The sequence below is a fragment of the Mastomys coucha genome, unplaced genomic scaffold (genome assembly GCF_008632895.1).
Source record: "Mastomys coucha isolate ucsf_1 unplaced genomic scaffold, UCSF_Mcou_1 pScaffold14, whole genome shotgun sequence".
NCBI classification, from domain to species: domain Eukaryota; kingdom Metazoa; phylum Chordata; class Mammalia; order Rodentia; family Muridae; genus Mastomys; species Mastomys coucha.
Genome location: NW_022196896.1, coordinates 19,180,221 through 19,197,562, shown reverse-complemented (window position 1 = coordinate 19,197,562; position 17,342 = coordinate 19,180,221). Strand labels below are relative to the sequence as shown.

General features: G+C 35.5%; 1 protein-coding gene across 3 annotated transcripts in view; it reads left to right on the top strand.

Annotated features, from left to right (window-relative positions):
* The window catches only part of Mmp16 (matrix metallopeptidase 16), a 256,760-nt gene that overhangs the window by 99,617 nt on the left and 139,801 nt on the right, over nucleotides 1-17,342 (top strand). For all 3 annotated transcript variants that reach the window (XM_031366538.1, XM_031366539.1, XM_031366540.1), the window contains exon 3: nucleotides 17,063-17,211. In XM_031366538.1, the coding sequence (XP_031222398.1) occupies nucleotides 17,063-17,211 (149 nt within the window). The remainder of the gene's footprint in view (nucleotides 1-17,062; nucleotides 17,212-17,342) is intronic.

Sequence of the window (17,342 nt, the reverse complement as noted above, 5' to 3'; positions counted from 1 at the left end):
TATGAAGTTGGATGTATAGGGAGGTGGGTAGGATCTAACCAAACCTCAAGAGGCAAAAGACTGGTGGTGATGCAATCTGTAGTGATGAAGTCTGTAGATATCATTGGTGTTTGGCATAAACCCTGAAACTAGTCTCATCTAATACTTTGGTCATATGGATAATACTTAGTGAATGCCAAATAGTATTGTCGGTAGTAGAGACATGATGGTATGGGAACTGGGAAACATGTTAACCCAAATCAAGTAAGTGAATAATCAAAACTTCCCCATAGAAACTGGTCTGTCTTTATTAATCAAACTGGACTAAGTGAGAGTGGATAGGCTGAACATCCCTGAACAGACTCATTGAAAAGAGCATATTTTACCTCAATATTAGCTTTTCTTCAAGACTCTTAAAAGCTGAGAAAGAGTTTTAAAAATAAATCAATGTCACAAGATAATGACGAGTGGAAATTGAGTGACATAGCCTTTGTAAACAGTATTGCCAGATTTGGTTGCTTTCTACTTAAAATTTTCTGTTAAGTCATGCAGTGTTTTGAAGTTGGTATCTGTGGGTTTTCTTGGAAATTTCAGGATAGAAAAGGGTTCACCCACTAAATGGGGCAAAGGAATCCTGATAACTTATTCTCAGTTTGTTTTCAAGTGTTTGGAACACTGTTACAGTGACAGTATTTGAGGACAATCAGGACCAGGGCCTGCAAGGACAGCATTATTATTTTTCTGTTAAAATGTTGAAAATCAGAGGTTATTAATGTTCTATAGCAATACATTCAAGAGCACTACTGCACTATTGCTACTCATGACTATAGTTAAAGACTAAATGGCCGATCATTTCTGTAAGAGTTAATGAAAGCATTTTCAACACTATGAAATCTAAATATGTAAAGAAACAAGTCATAATAAAATTGATATGTCCATTCTAAAATATTTAGGTTATTTTAAAACATCATTTTATACTGTTCAACTGTACTTATTTATTTTAAATTCTTTATTTGAAATACATTATGACTCACGAGAAAGGGTTTCTTAAAAGCTAGGGAAGCTACAGGTCCTATTCTGATGCTAAGGAAGAGGTGAGACTGGAGGACAACCATTAACTGCACTCCTGTAAGTGTAGACTTCTGATTGAGAAAAGAAGAAAGAATACATTTCCAATAACTCTATGCTTAGAGTTTGGGCAGTGGTGTAGTTTGATTTGCACACATGACTATCCTAATACGGACAATATTTGTCTTCATTGAGATCCAGGAAATAGTGAAATAAAGTTTAGTTTCTACTCTGGCTGATGTGAGGTATCCATGGAGACACAATGTAGATGGAAATAGTGGATGGAAAATATGAGAAACATTTCTGGAGCCCTAGAGAAGGAGTTCACCTGAAATTACACAGAGAGAAGTTTTCCTACCTCCTAACATATTAAGATCATAAAGATGAGACATTTCAAATTTTAGTTTGCTTTATTTATTAAGCAAATATGTCATATTAAATTAATCACCAATGAGCTGCACATAAAAGTGCATGTGGAGAGGCTTAGCCTCTGATGACATTGCTGTAATGGTGCAGAAGTCATTGTGATTACTCAGTACATGTACAATCCTGTAGATTGTAGAGTACATTGTTTTAAACTGTCCTTGACATCTCTGTGAAAGTCCTATTCGTGTAAAAATTGACTTTTAGGAAGTTTTTACTCTTAATTCCATGAAGACAACTTCTACAATGCTTCTAAAACATTTGAAAAGAAAAAACACAAGATTTAATCACAGAATATATCACCAGATTGTCACACAGACATCACACAGAAGAGAGGGGCAAACTTTTCATCAGAATGGCAAAGTCTAACACCTTCACTCAAGCATTCTCCAAGATACTGACTTCATGTTAAGAAATACTGAGTGAGTTCATTTATTTATGTACTCTGTCACATAGGGAGATGTGCTATATTTGGTTAAGTGTAAAAATGAGGATATGGCTCTTTGCATTTTAGTGAATCAAAAATCATAAATAAGCCAGACATGTGTTTATATACCTTGGTATATTCTTATTATTAAATATAATCAAAATTTTAAGCATATAAAAGTTAAACAATGCTAAAGAGTGATGTTCCGTTGCCCTTGAATTCCACCTGCTTGAGTTAGCTGCACTTAATTATTTCTCATGTAATATACAGAACTTTTATGTATCACTGAACCCTTAATAGTTTTTGCACATATGTTCACTGAATAATTTTTAATGTGTGCCTTTTCATGTCGGTCCATTTGAACTGGATGTTGAGGAGTAGGTACAATTCAAAAGATTTATACATGAAGAGATATACTCCCAAATATGTCTGTAAGACATCTCAGACCATTGGTAGCACAGAAATAATTTGTCTGTTTTTAAATCTTAATATCAAATCTATAGATACTTTGTCTAGAAATTTAACATATATTAGCTAAACTTACCACCAGTGTTAGCAAAATAAATGCTAATTATCCTCCATATTCACCATTATTGAGGTTTTCTGGGCTGTTAACTAATGAAGATTATGACTTTCTATCCAATAATTTCTGAGTGAGTATTATCCCTAACACTGTAAGGCTGTATTCTACTCATAGATATCTTATACCTCTTATATCATAACTTCATTAAGCACGCTGAGACCTACCCATATACTAAGAGCTATGAGAGACTAATCAAAAAGTTACAGAAATATGAAGACTTCAGGGAAAATAGGGCACGTCAGCAAAGGCATGTTAGTATCTGCAAGACAATGACAGTGTGAGCCAGCAAGAATGTAGGCGATCCAGAAACAGCCCAGAGAATGTATAGCTTTTTTTATTTTTATTTTTTTAGGAAAAAACTAGTTCTCAAAGTTTGGTATATAGTTTTGAAGTCTATTACATTTAGGAATAAAGTATTTTAAGCAACTTTAATAAGTGATGACAGTAATTGTGATGCAGATAACAGGTACATTAAATAAAGTACAAGATCTTTTTAGGAAACTTGCTATTTCTGGACTAAGAATAGATCAAAGTTGAAAGAATCCAGATCTAGGGCGGCTAATTAGGCTCTTAGAAAAATATTGCGATATTAAGATGTCAGTAGAAGACTTTTTAATGTAGGAGGTCATTTAGAAAGTTTGAAGATTGACAGCTGTTCAAAATTCTTATATACTTAACATTTGAAGTACCTTTCAGTTGTTCTTAGCAGTCTTTCTCCAGCCATCCCCACTGGCAAACATCTTCTCTATGTACGGTGGGTGCTCTGCCATTTTTCATTAGAGTGAAAATGAGCATGCTCCATTGTTTCTTAAGGTTGTGGTGTGGTATTAATAACATACACCTTCCTGTGTACCTAGTCCCCAAAACTCTATGCCTCAAATATATAATTAGGATAACCACAGTGGTGATTTTATTGCTTAAACTGTCTAGCTACCTATAAAATGATGCATAAATTGATCTAACCCTTCAATTACCATCAGAATATCCTTTACTTTTTTACTACTATAGCAATGAATTGGTTAAATGGCTTTGGTTCCTGGTGGGTTCCACATTGTACCTTCCCAAGAGCTCACTAGATTCATGAATCACACACACATATACACTCACATGCACATGCATGTACACATACGTGTGTGCATGCGCTAATTTTGATACTCCTTGACTAGGCTCATATACATTCTCCCCTCCAACTTTCTTGAGTTAACTTGCTAAATCAACATTTCATCTATGCTACCTCAGACCCAATCTGGGGAGTATCCCTTAGAGCCATTTCTCCCAATTCTTACATGGCTGGTTAATTTATTCCTTGTAGCTCTTACACTTAATCCTTCTGAGTCATGGTGATTCTCCCTTCCTTTTTCCCCTCTCCTGATTCCTTGATCAGAATCTAAATCCCCTACCTCTTTTCATCCTGCCCAACCATTGCTCATTGACAACTTTATTTCCCAATCAAAGCCAACTGGGGGCATGCTTCCTTTAGCATCTTAACTCGGATAATCCCTGGGAGCTAAATTAAGACAAAGCATTGGAACCAATCCCCAACACAATACCTTTGTGTTTATATACTTTCACATTCATTTCCCACAGAACAAGTTGAATGGTATTTTACTAATATACCTCTCAGCATCAAATCACCAAATGGGTAAACAGCTCTCTGCTTTTTGTGTTGTTCTCATAAAATTTGTACAAGTTACTGCAGGGATAAACCATGCAACTTTCTTTTCTGGTCTTATTCCAGTATGTGTTTGTTTCTTTGTTTGTTTGCTTGCTTTTGTTTAGATTTGTTTTCTTCCTGTTTTTTTTTCATCTTTTTGTTTGTTTGTTTGTTTTGTTTTGTTTTTTCGAGACATGGTTTCTCTATATAGACTTGGCTGTCTTGGAACTCACTCTGTAGACCAGGCTGGCCTCGAACTCAGAAATCCGCCTGCCTCTGCCTCTGCTTCCCAAATGCTGGGATTAAAGGCAAGCACCACCACTGCTCAGTCCTTCTGGTTTTGTTTAGATGCAGATTTCCTTCCAGCTATTTTCTTATCTATTGTGATGAAACAGTTTGTACCAAATAAATACAGTGACATCTAGCATGTCATGTGCATAGGCTTGTAATATGCCCAGGGCTCAGTGAAATCATCTTGTCTCTGCTTGATTTTCCCACAGGTTACGACATAGGCTTCCCAAAGGCATACAAAGTACACTAGTGTGGAAGTCATATCAGGACAATGTGTCATGATTATTCTCTTCCTCTATGTCAAAAATCATCCTTAAAGTTTAGTGCTACGTCTCAACATTGTATACTAATGGTCATTGCCCTCGGTATTCTTTATTGACCATTGGACAACTGGGCACAATACATTTCTCTGAATTCATACCTTTGTGAAGGACAGATAAGCCTTTCCATATTTCTAAGTGTTTATTGTTAGCATATGTAGCTGGATTAGCATCCAGGTAACATTTGCCATGCATTTTGTTTTGTTTTTATTGTTGCTTTTTATTTTTATTTGGTTTGTTCAGCAAAATGGTCCTCTTGCCACTTATGAGATTCAGACAAGAACTAAGATACTAAATTTTGAATTAAAAGAGCCTTGAAGATATAATAGAAACATCGATGACAAAGATGAGGTTTTCCAAAGACTTACTATTTTTCTTGAGTAGATTCATTTCAGTAAGACATTTTATACTCCTACAACATCTACTTGCACTGTATGCCTGATCATGTTGATTACTCTTTCCTATCTTATTTGTTCAATAATTAAATGAATATAATACCAAACCCTCAGATTTGTAGTGGTAATTGTGAATATATATATATATATATGTATATATATATATATGCATATTACTGTGTAGTGAATGTTTGTACTAAGCATATCATTCATACAGAATGTGAAAAATTGCCATAAGTAATTACAAATAGTAAAGCACATTTTGTGTTGAAATTTTAAAGTCTATTTAATATTATATTTTATTGGATGGTCATGATTTTATGTATTTGTTGTTACACATAGTGTTGAATATATATCAAATATATTTGCCTATGTGGTATAAACTTCTTTTGAGGTACCTAGATGGTGAATGCAGGGGTTTGTGTAAATATTCCACTTGCCAAGTTAAGAATATGAGGATATTTTATCAATGTTGAGAATAACATATCAATGAGACAAATAGTGAACAAATTCATATATTAAAAAATAACAGTGTCATGAAGGTCACAATTAGAACATTAAAAATTTCATATAGTGCTAATAGTCAACAAAATCTTCTTTGAAGTGATCTATTGAACTTCATTTTAAAGGATGAGAAGGAAAGTATTTCATATCTTTTATATAGGAAAGTAAATGAGATGCCCCAAGGCAGAAAGGGATCTAGAGTGCTTCAGAAATAACTATAAAAAGAAACTGTACTTGTAATATCAAGAGAAACTTCCTTATAAAGAAGTTACAGAATTTCTAGTGACTCTCACTCACTATGTGCCATATAGTTTTAAGATTAAGATTAAGTTGAGAAACTGCTTTTACATTATAATATAGTTATATGTTACACCCATTAAAACAGCCACAATTTAAAAAAAGTGGAAATGAGAGTCAGCAAGAATTTAAAATATTGTATACTTTATATAGGAAAATGAACTAAAATAGGCATGGTCTTAATCAACTCAAACTATAATATCAAGCTATTGTACTGTGAGATATTATTAAACAATAATGAAGACAGTTCTGGGGACTCAAAAAAAAAACTACCAGAAATATTCAAATGTGAAGATAGTGTCTCATCTTCCAAGTGCATGTTGCTAACCTTGCATAGGTTCTCAGAGAGGAGAAAAAAAATTATTGTTATTCATTATGCTACTTACCCAAAGGCTCCAATGATAAAATCTCATTGGATTAGGGTTTCAAGATTTATATATTACAGAGATATAGACACTCATTTAGTTCATAACATTCATTAATGAATCACTGAGTAAGTAAATTATGAAATACCCATGCATTGAGCATTATTCAGTGTTAAGTGGCCATATGCTGCTTAATAGATAAGCCTTTAAAAGCATAGTTCTACATGAAATAAGTTGGTTGTGAAAGAGTATGTATTGCATGATGCCTCTTAGATAAAGTGTAGGGAGTCATCACTTTTGCCAAGAGCAGAATAGCTAGGAATAGAGATAAGGGGAAACCATGGTCTTATAGGTGCAATGAATCAGGTTGGGATAATGAAAAACTGGGATAAATGTTGGAGTTAGCTGCATAACCGTGTTCATGACAGTGAAATGTCATGTTGTAAACCATTAACTTCAGAAATCTTGAGTTATGAGTATTTTTTCCATATTTAAGGTAATAGTCAATTCATGTTAGTAGGGAAACAAGGTATGATGACAATTTGAAAACACAAAAGCCATGTTCAAAAATTGCGATGTTTGATGGAAATCATTGGGGCTCAGGAACCATGTGTGCCAGTAGGAGTTACCATTTGTTATGAAACTTAATCCTTAGTAAAGTGTTTACTATGTAGAATAAAGAAAAATAAGAAGTACATGTTGACTCTGACACACTGAATCTTCCTTTTCCATCTCTTGTTCCCAAAGAGCTCTTGAGTACCCTATTTATAGGTGCTAATTCATTGTAAACCACATTTAAATTTAAGAAACTATTCAGTTATTTTTACCATGAAATAACCATTGTTATGGTTTATACTCAGTCCAGGAAGTGGCACTATTAGAAGTTGTGGCCCTGTTTAAGTAGGTGTGTCACTGTAGGTATGGGATTTAAGAAGCTCATCCTAGCTGCCCAAGACAATATTCTGCTAGCAGTCTTCACATGAAGATGTAGAACTCTCAGCTCCTCCTGCACCATGCTTGCCTAGATGCTGCCATGCTCCTGCCCTTGATGATAATAGATTGAACCTCTGAACCTGTAAGCCAACCCCGATTAAATATTGTCCTTTATAAGACTTGTCTTGGTCATAGTGTCTGTTCATCACAGTGAACAGTAACTAAGACAGTAGTTGGTACCAGGAGTGGGGTATTTCTGTGATAGGCCTAACCATGCTTTTGTTTGGAGGAATGTGGATTTGGGGACTTTGGAAATCAGTGGAATATTTCAAGTTGGGCTTAATGGGCTATCCTAGTAGTAATATGGAAGAGTTTGTTGCTGAGTATGATTTGAACTCTACATTAACTGGTCCAAGGAATTTCAGTGGAAAATTTCAATATGTGGCCTAGAGACTGTTTTGTGGCAATTTTATAAAGAATATGGCTACTTTTTGCTTTTATCTAAAGATTCTGCCTGAGTCTAAGGCAAAGAGACTCAGATTAATTGCACTGACAGTCTCAGAAACTCCCATCATAGACTTTGTTATCTGGTTAAGTTATCATGAAGAGCATTTCAAATGACTGTAGCAAGCTGAGAAAGGAAAAATATAACATGTATGGTTCAAGCATTAAAGGGGAACCAGGAAATGAAATGGAACTCAATCCTGTGTTCAAGGTTATTAAATGGAATTTAAAGAGTAGTGACCTTTGGGCAAGATCCCACACAGCAAAGTTTAGGTCCCAGCTTGATAATACAAGCCTTTAATCTGAGGAGGTAGAGATAAACAGATCTCCAAGTTCAAAGTCTGCCTAGAGCACATCAAAGTCTAGGTGAAGAAAATCTTAAATGCAGGCTTGGTAGACCACATCTTTAATCCCAATATTCTGCTAGCAACCTTTAGATGAATATGTAGAACTCTCAGTGCCTCCTGGTTCAAGCTTGCCAAGATGCTGCCATGTTCGCACCTTGATGATAATGGACTGAACCTCTGACCCTGTAAGCCAGCCCAACTAAATGTTGTCCTTTTAAAACTTGCCTTGGCATGGTATCTGTTCAAAGCAGTAAAACCCTAAGACGACCATCAAAGATTAAATAGCATGTGGTATTGTTTAATCATCATCCCTGATGTATTAAGGAATTTATACTGAAAGGCCAAATCTTTTAAGTTCACACTCCATTTTCAAAAACCTGAGCTAAGTTTAAACTCTGGTAAACTAACAGACTGACACTTAACATTAGTTTCCAAGTTGCCACACACACACACACACACACACACACACACACACACACCATCAAAAAAACAAAACAAAACAAAACAAAAAACAAAAAAACAAAACAGAACAAAAAAAACCCAAGAAACAAAAACAAAAACAAAACCTGAGCCTATCTCCAGTCTCTAGCCTAATCCCCAACAAAACCAACATTTTCAGGTTACACCCTCAACAAGATCAGTGTCTTCAGGTTATTCCCCCAACAAACCTACACCCCTAGGGTACTAGCCCACCCTCTGCCTAATGACTACAAAAACAGAGGAGAACAGAAATTAAATGTATGATATGACTCCCAACACCAATTATGTTAAAGGACACAACAGCTTTCCAATTAGATGCTTACACAATTACCCCCACCCTGCTCGCTGCTTCCTATAAACCCTTGCACCAATCTGGGGGTCCCCCACTACCAAAACTGTGTGATAATAGTACATTGGAGGGTCCTGAGCTAGCTGTAATAGAATAAAGACCCTGTTGTAAGTTACAACAGATCATCTCCTGTCTGTTTGGGAGGGGAGCAATCACTATACTTCTCCAAAACTACAATACTATTGAGATAGCTTAATCCACATCCCACATTCTCTGGCCTTTATTTTATTTTATTTTATTTTATTTTTTTTATTTTTTTTGGTTTTTCAAGACAGGGTTTCTCTGTGTAGCCCTGGCTATCCTGGAACTCACTCTGTAGACTAGATGGGCCTCAAACTCAGTAATCCACCTGCCTCTGCCTCCCAAGTGCTGGGATGAAAGGCGTGTGCCACTGCCCGGCACTAGGTAGCTTTTTCTATCTACTTGAAGGAGCTGAGAGCTATCTGAAGGAATCTCAGTTAGAGGATTGCCTTATCCATTGGTCTCTGGGCATACATGTGGAGGATTTATTTCATTGATTAAATGTTCTTAAAGAACATATTGTTTTTATTTTTTATAAAGTGTCTTTCAACTTTTATCAATTGTCCCTCAATATAGACCCAAAGCAAGTAGGTCCTACACTGTAGGCATTACTTCCTATTCAGATGGGCCTGGGCTGGATAACACAATTAGATACCCATGAGTCAGGAACAAATCAGTAAGTAGTATTTGTCTGTAGTTTCTGCTTCATTTCCTTCTTGAATTAACTTTATAAAATAGTGTGTTTTATTGTTAAATTTTCTTGAATGTATTCTATGTACTTTTAACAGTCTCAGCTTAACCCATTCCTCTCTGTTGCCCACTTCTCCTCCTACTTATTATTTATGTCATTCATGTCAACCTCTCTACTGTGGCCTTCCATCCCCTTTCTTAGGACACCTATTGGAATACAGACAATGCATTTAAATAGTCTAGTCACAGTGAGGGCAGATCAATCTATGAATTAAAATCTACTTTTTCTTGCTTTGTGTTATATAGTATACTCACATAACCCTACATGAATGTGTATAATATAAAAAACATGCTCCCACATTGAATGCGAAATGTTGCATAACCACTTTGTAGGTCCTGAAGGAGACTGATTAATTATATCATCTTTCTAGTGGTAGTGAAAGTGACTCTGCTTCCTGAGCATGAATGGGAGCTGAGTTCCTCATGCACATGACTCACACTATGCATACGCTTTCTAGAAAATTCACATGCTACGTTCTTTAGCACTTTTCTTCCTTCATCTCTAAAAATATATATCTCCTGGGGATTTTATTGCTTATGATTTGTGAGGCTAATGTGATATAATATGTAAAAATGTCAGCATGGGTTATGGCTATGTATTCATGCTCTCTATTTGTTCTTGGTGGTGGTTATTCTGTTCATGGTGGCTGTGTTTGGGTTTATGACTGAGAAAAAGCAATAGAAGGAAGCAATGGGAATACAATTCTGTAAATTCCCCTAACAATATCTAGTAGATGATTGGATCCCAATTAAGAGAGCTAAGAAGCTTTGTCCTTGGAGATCAGACATTACTAATTGGTGGGCTTTGCCCCCATGGCTGCCAAGTAAATAGTACAATTCACTTATGTAACAAAGAAAAACTCTTCTCATATTAACATGTTAAGTTTTATGCTCTATCATAGATGAGAGAGTTTCAAGTTGATATAAAGTATATAGCCGTGATATTCATTACAATATATACTAATAAGCTGTTTTTCTGAATTCATCTGACAGTTTATAGTCTATGAAGGGAAGTCAGGTCTTAAAGCAAAACCATGGAGGCAGAAACTGAAAAAGAGATAGCGAAGGACCACAGCTTACTAGCTTGATTTCCTCTGCTTGTTTAGTGTGCTTTCTGACAGCTCCTGGGACCATCTGCTTATGAGTGGCACAATCTATAGTCGCTTGTACCTTCCATATCAATCAGTAATACAAAATATGTCCTCAGCCTTCCCCACAGGCCAGGCTGGTCGGGGATATTTTCTCTATTGTGGTTCCTCTTTGCGTATGTTCACAGCTTGTGACAAATTGACAACAAACAAAACAGAACCAGATCCTGCTTTATTGCAGTTTTGTAAGATATGTAGATGTGTATGTAAATACATACATGTACAAAACATGTGTATATATACACATAGATATGTGTACATCTATTAGTGCATAAATAGATGGAAAATTATCAGTGGAATAAATGTTATATCTGCAATGAAATATAGTGATTCATTTATGATTGGAGATGGAAAAATGTGGAAACGATTTAGACTTTTGAATGAAGAAAAAAACCCAATTTCTGCTTGATTAACTTATTCTACCAGTTTTCAATGTGACCAATTCTGAATGAAGACACATCCATCATTTTAATATTTTCATTACTAGGCAGTTATAATTCATGTTCATTGCCACATTTCAAGCTAGAAAATACAGAATCTAAATTTTACCATTGCTGTACCCTATGAATAAAGAAATTTTACAGGGAAATATCCTATAGATTTTGTGAATTTGTTGATGACACCATAAACTTGTTTGATGTCATTTGTTGATGACTCCATAGAGTTAATCCCCTACATGTTAATTTTAGTTTATAAGAGGTCTTAGTGCATCAATGTGGACGTTTCATATGAAGTAAAGTAATTACTTTGGTAGCTTGTCTGATAAAATGCAGTTGTGCTTTCAAGAGAGCAGCTATATCAAATATGGTTCAGCCTTTATACATTTCAATATCTGTACTAGTATGTTGAAATTCGCTATCAACTCAGAAATGTTCATAAATAATTTTCCAAAATAGTATAAATATTTATATAGAAATAGTTTTATTTAAAACTAGATTACCTCTATAAAGTATATTTATTATCAGTGGCCCTGCAATTTACAGGGTATTGCTGTGATTTGGATTATAGGAAATAAATACAAGAGAATGAATGTGTAATGATGAATGCTGATTAGAAAGTACTATTATTTTTCTTCCATTATGTATTTTCTTTATTTAAATTTCAAATGATATTCTTTTTCCTCATTTCCCCTTTGAAAACTCCCTATCCCATCCCCACTCCCCCTGCTCACCAACCGACCCACTCCTGCTTCCCTGACTCAGGTATTCCCCTACACTGAGGCATAGAGCATTCACAGGACCAAGGGCCTCTCCTACCTTTGATGACCAACAAGGCCATCCTCTGCTACATATACAGCTGGAGCCATAAGTCCCACCATGTGTACTATTTGGTTGGTGGTTTAGTCCCTGGGAGCTCTGAAGATACTGGTTAGTTCATATTGTTGTGCCTTCTGTAGGGCTGTAAACCCATCAGCTCCTTGATCCTATCTCTAGCTCCTCCACTGGGGACCTTGTGCTCAATTCAATGGTTGGCTGTGAGCCTCCACCTCTGTATTTGTCAGGCACTGGTAGAGCCTCTCAGGAGACAGCTATATGAGGTTTCTGTCAGCAAGTCCTTGTTGGCATCCACAATAGTGTCTGGGTTTGGTGACTCTTTATGGGATGGATCCCAGGTGGGGCAGTCTCTGTATGGTCATGGCAACCAACACATTGGGAAAAGAACTTTATCAATCCTACATCTGATAGAGGGCTAATATCCAACATATACAAAGAACTCAAGAAATTAGACTCCAGAGAAACAAATAACCCTGTTAAAAATGGGGTACAGAGCTAAACAAAGAATTCTCAACTGAGGAATACTGAATGTCTGAGAAGCACCTAAAGAAGTGTTCGATATCTTTAGTTATCAGGGAAATACAAATCAAAACAACCCTGAGATTCCACCTCACACCAGTCCGAATGGCTAAGATCAAAAACTCAGGTGACAGCAGATGCTGGCGAGGTTGAGGAGAAAGAGGAACACTCCTTCATTGAGGGTGGCATTCCAAGCTGTTACAACCACTCTGGAATTCAGTTTGGAGGTTCCTCAGAAAATTGACCACTCCTGGGCATATACCCAGAAGATGCTCTGACATGTAATAAGGATACATGTTCCACTATGTTCATAACAGCCTTATTTATAATAGCTGCAAAGAAACCCAAATGTCCCTCAATAGAGGAATGGATACAGAAAATGTGGCATATCTGCACAATGGAGTACTATTCAGCTATTATAAACAATGACTCCATGAAATTCATAGGCAAATGGATGGAACTAGAAAATATCATCCTGAGTGAGGTAACCCAGCCACAAAATAACACACATGGTATTCACTCAACTGATAAATGGATATTAGCTCAGAAGCTCGGAATACCCAACATACAATTCACAAACCATATCAAATTCAAAAGAAAGAAGACCAGAGTGTGCATACTTTGGTCCTTCTTAGAAGAGGGAACAAAATACCTGTGGAACGAGTTACAGAGACAAGTTGTGGAACAGAGACCAAAAAATTACTATTATTTAACCTAAGTGTGAATATCAGGTCAGTCTCAAATTGGTCTTATATACTAGCAAAATCTTAAACCCATTCCTTTTCATGTATCTGCAAGGATTTTTCCAATTCCTTGAACATATTCCTCTCAACAGTAATAAATTCAATAATTCATAAACCTATATACACATTTCAGTTTATAGTTGTGAGGATGTGAGCAACTTACAAATATTCAGATCCATCACTATTTGATTACTTATTATTATAACCTATCAGGAAAATTAACATGGTTTAAATTATTCTAGCATCCGTGATTTGCCCTGTCTTGATTTTTACAGAAGCATTGAGAGATTCATTATCTTTCAACAATAAAAGAAGACACATTTTATTAGAATATGTTGCTGGACTAAAGCACTAAGTGAATAAAAAAAAAAAGAAATAAAAAGGAAAGAAAGAATATGACTCCTCCTAGGTGTGGTGAAGGAGAAAGTTTGTTGTGGATAAAAGGGAAAACATAGCCAGAGACAGGAACATCTGGGAGAGTCTAGAGTTGTCATCATCTGAGCCATGTAAGAGGGAAAGAGGAAGGAAGAAGGGAGGGAGGGCAGCAAGGTGCAGAAGAACTTTTTGATAGATCCCATTCAGCAGAGACAATAGTTCTGGTTGTGTTTCCTGTGAGATAAACCACTAGATGTAGAAAATATGCAGTATCTAAAAGGTAAAATATACATGGATAAAGTATAACACAGTTAATACACTGAAGGTAAGGTCACAGATTCTCTTCAGTTCTATGGTTGCTCTAGTGGCAATGACTGGGATTACTAGGTGGTAGGCAGGTCAATTTTCTTTGAACAGCTTTTCTACTTTTAATGTTTTTGTGTTCTTAAATTGATTTTATGTAATGACAAAAGTAAAATAAAATAAATGAAACGTAACAATAGCTGTCACCAAAGCCCAGTTTTGCAAACAAATACTTTACATTTCACTTGTTTTGCAATATGGGTAATTTCCAACATTTTGTGATTTTTTTTTTTCACAAAGGCTTTCTAAAATCATCCTATGTTTTATTCTTATCCTATTTTAAGGCAAATATCAACTTGAACAGGCACAATTTTAATAGTAAAAAGCATAGATTATATGACTTACTGAGCACAGACTTTACTGTGAGCTTTATATACTTTGACTTCAGCCTTGTGTTGGCCTCAAATGCACACTTGAAGAACATATTCCCAGAGTATCCATAATGTGCATTCGAGCACTGAATGTGCACTGAAAGATTCTGAGGCACGAAATATATCTCAAGAGACAATCTGGTGTTGCCAGTAATATAGGAGGGTAGGAGATTAAATCTAAGCTAAAAAGAGGAATGTATTTCTAGTAGCAGCATTTGAAGATGGATGTCTGTGTTGCAGTCTGTTAAATGCAATGTGTACTGCTTGTGTGTGTGTGTTTGTGTGTGTGTGAACACATCTATTGACAAATATGTAGGATTAGTGCAAAACATACAAGAGCAAATACTATACTATAAGACATGGATACTGTCGAGAATAAGAGAGGTAAGGTGGATCTTCAAATATCTCGTTGTAGACTTTTTATAATCTTTCTTTATAATTTCATAGAATATTTCCAACTCAGCTAACAAAATCATAATACTGACATATCACGCAAACTAAACTTTAAATGTAAATGCAAAATCTCATAGCTTGCATGTTGTTTTATAATTAAAAAGAACTACCTACTTGTCACCCAGTGGGTAAAGCAGCATTTCATGCCTGCCAGCAAAATGGAAGAGAAAAATTAAAGGAAAATAAAACTTCATTTTTACATTATTTGAAATAATATAAAATTCTACTTCTGGAAGATTAAGACATAAGTCAAATGTGCAATTTATATATTTTCCATTACGTACTTCATATTTACATATTTTCATATTTTTTCTATTTGCATATAAATCATAGATTTTCACATTAATGGCTTTCCCTTTGCTGTTGTTATAAACTTAATAACCAGTAGCTTAGTTCCAAGAGTAGCCTGGCAACAATCTGCTTCCTAACATGTAGCACATAAGACATGCATGCAGTACTATGGAAAAATTACTGATTTTAAAATGGTTCATGTATATTATTAAGGGGTTCTTATTTTTGAGCTATTGAATGAAAATATTGAATTTCATGCTAGGTAATATTATTGACTGCCTACTCCATTCAGAAAATACTGAATCCCTCTCAGATTTCACCACTACCAAATAGGTGACTGGATTGTTTTCCAGGCAGCCTGTTCATCACAGATCAGAGGAGGAGCATCTTGACCCACTTTTATCATTTAGGAAGAGCTTGCTGAGACTGACTTTCACCAGTCACCTCCTTGACAGCAATGGGGCACTCATCTTCAAATCGATTTTATCAAGCTCATGATGGAGACTGTTCTTTTATGAATGTCAGTTTTAGGGAATTGACATAAAATTTGATTTTCACATTTTAAATCTGGCATATTTAATATATCTTTTATGAAATTTAATTTCTATATTTGCCAGTTATCTTCACTTGGAATGTAACTGTCCTGGACTATTGTTTTTAACTTACACAATGGCAGTTATTACAGCAATACTGCCTTTTCATTACATCAGTTACAGTGTAAGTAGAAAAAGTTAGACAAAGTTTTACAACTGAATGGCTTTAAGTAATTTTGCAATTATATGAGACTTCGCAATTTGCCAGTGATAGTAAAGAAAACTTGCAACCCTAGGGAAGATTGAGATACAAAAACAAAACAAACAAACAAACAAACAAACAAACAAACCTAACAAAACACAGCCTGTTTGGATTCAGATGAACACAAAGGAATGAATGAATGGGCTGTGGTGAAATATACCAGTGCTCGTATGTGATGGCTGCAGTGTGGTGTGTGTGCGTGTGTCTGTGTGTGTATGTGTCCATGTGGGTGCGTGTGTATGTGTGTATATGTGTGTGGTGGGGCATGATGAGTTCTATTTCTCCAATGCCCTGAGCTTTTTTTTTTTCTTTTTCTGTAACTTCAAATGGTTGTTAACTATTGTACCAATCAAGATGAAGAAATTTGGTCTAGGCCAATGCCTTCTTTCTAAGTCTTTTTTTATTAGGGAGAAGATTAGAATCATGAGACCTTTAAATTGACAACTAAACTTAAAAATAATCAGACAATTAGATATTGTAATCTGTTTCATTTTATGAATTACTCTAAATAATGATTATATTTCATATGAAAATATTACACACTCCTGAGTATATCTAGGTACAGTTGGGTAAAATATTTACATGGACATCATGATTCATCTGTAAAGCTCTCCATGCCAGTGGTAGCCACCATTCAACTGCCAATTGAAAAGCTCTATAGATTGATATTTTGCACAATTTTTAACCTTGCCAGAAATGGTGTCTTCATAGACTATTAGAAAGTATGATTTTGTAGCTTGGTTCCTGGAGAACACATGGAATGTTATTTGTATATTTATGTGGAATTAAGCATACAGATGATATATGATATCATATATATGATAAACTTCTAAGAAGTGATTAACCACACTTTTGCTAATTCACATTCATAAATATGGTGTCAATAATGATAACTACTACTGAAATTATAATATAAATAAAAGTTTGAGTATATGATACAAAGATATCAAATAAATTCACACTGTAGGTATAAATTAATTTCCAGAACATTAATGTTCAATTGTAATGTTGGTCTAAAGGAACTGTACTTGTGATTACAGGTTTGGTTACAAAAATACGGCTACCTTCCACCGACTGACCCCAGAATGTCAGTGCTGCGCTCTGCAGAGACCATGCAGTCAGCTCTAGCTGCCATGCAGCAGTTCTATGGCATTAACATGACAGGAAAAGTGGACAGAAACACAATTGAGTAAGTAATGTCCTCTAAATTCCTTCTGTCGTTGTTCTCTGAGTCCAACAAAGCCTCAAAACCTACACGTGTGTCAACAGCCACTGTTGGGATGTTGTCCTTCATGAACTTGTCTAATACACGTGTGTCAA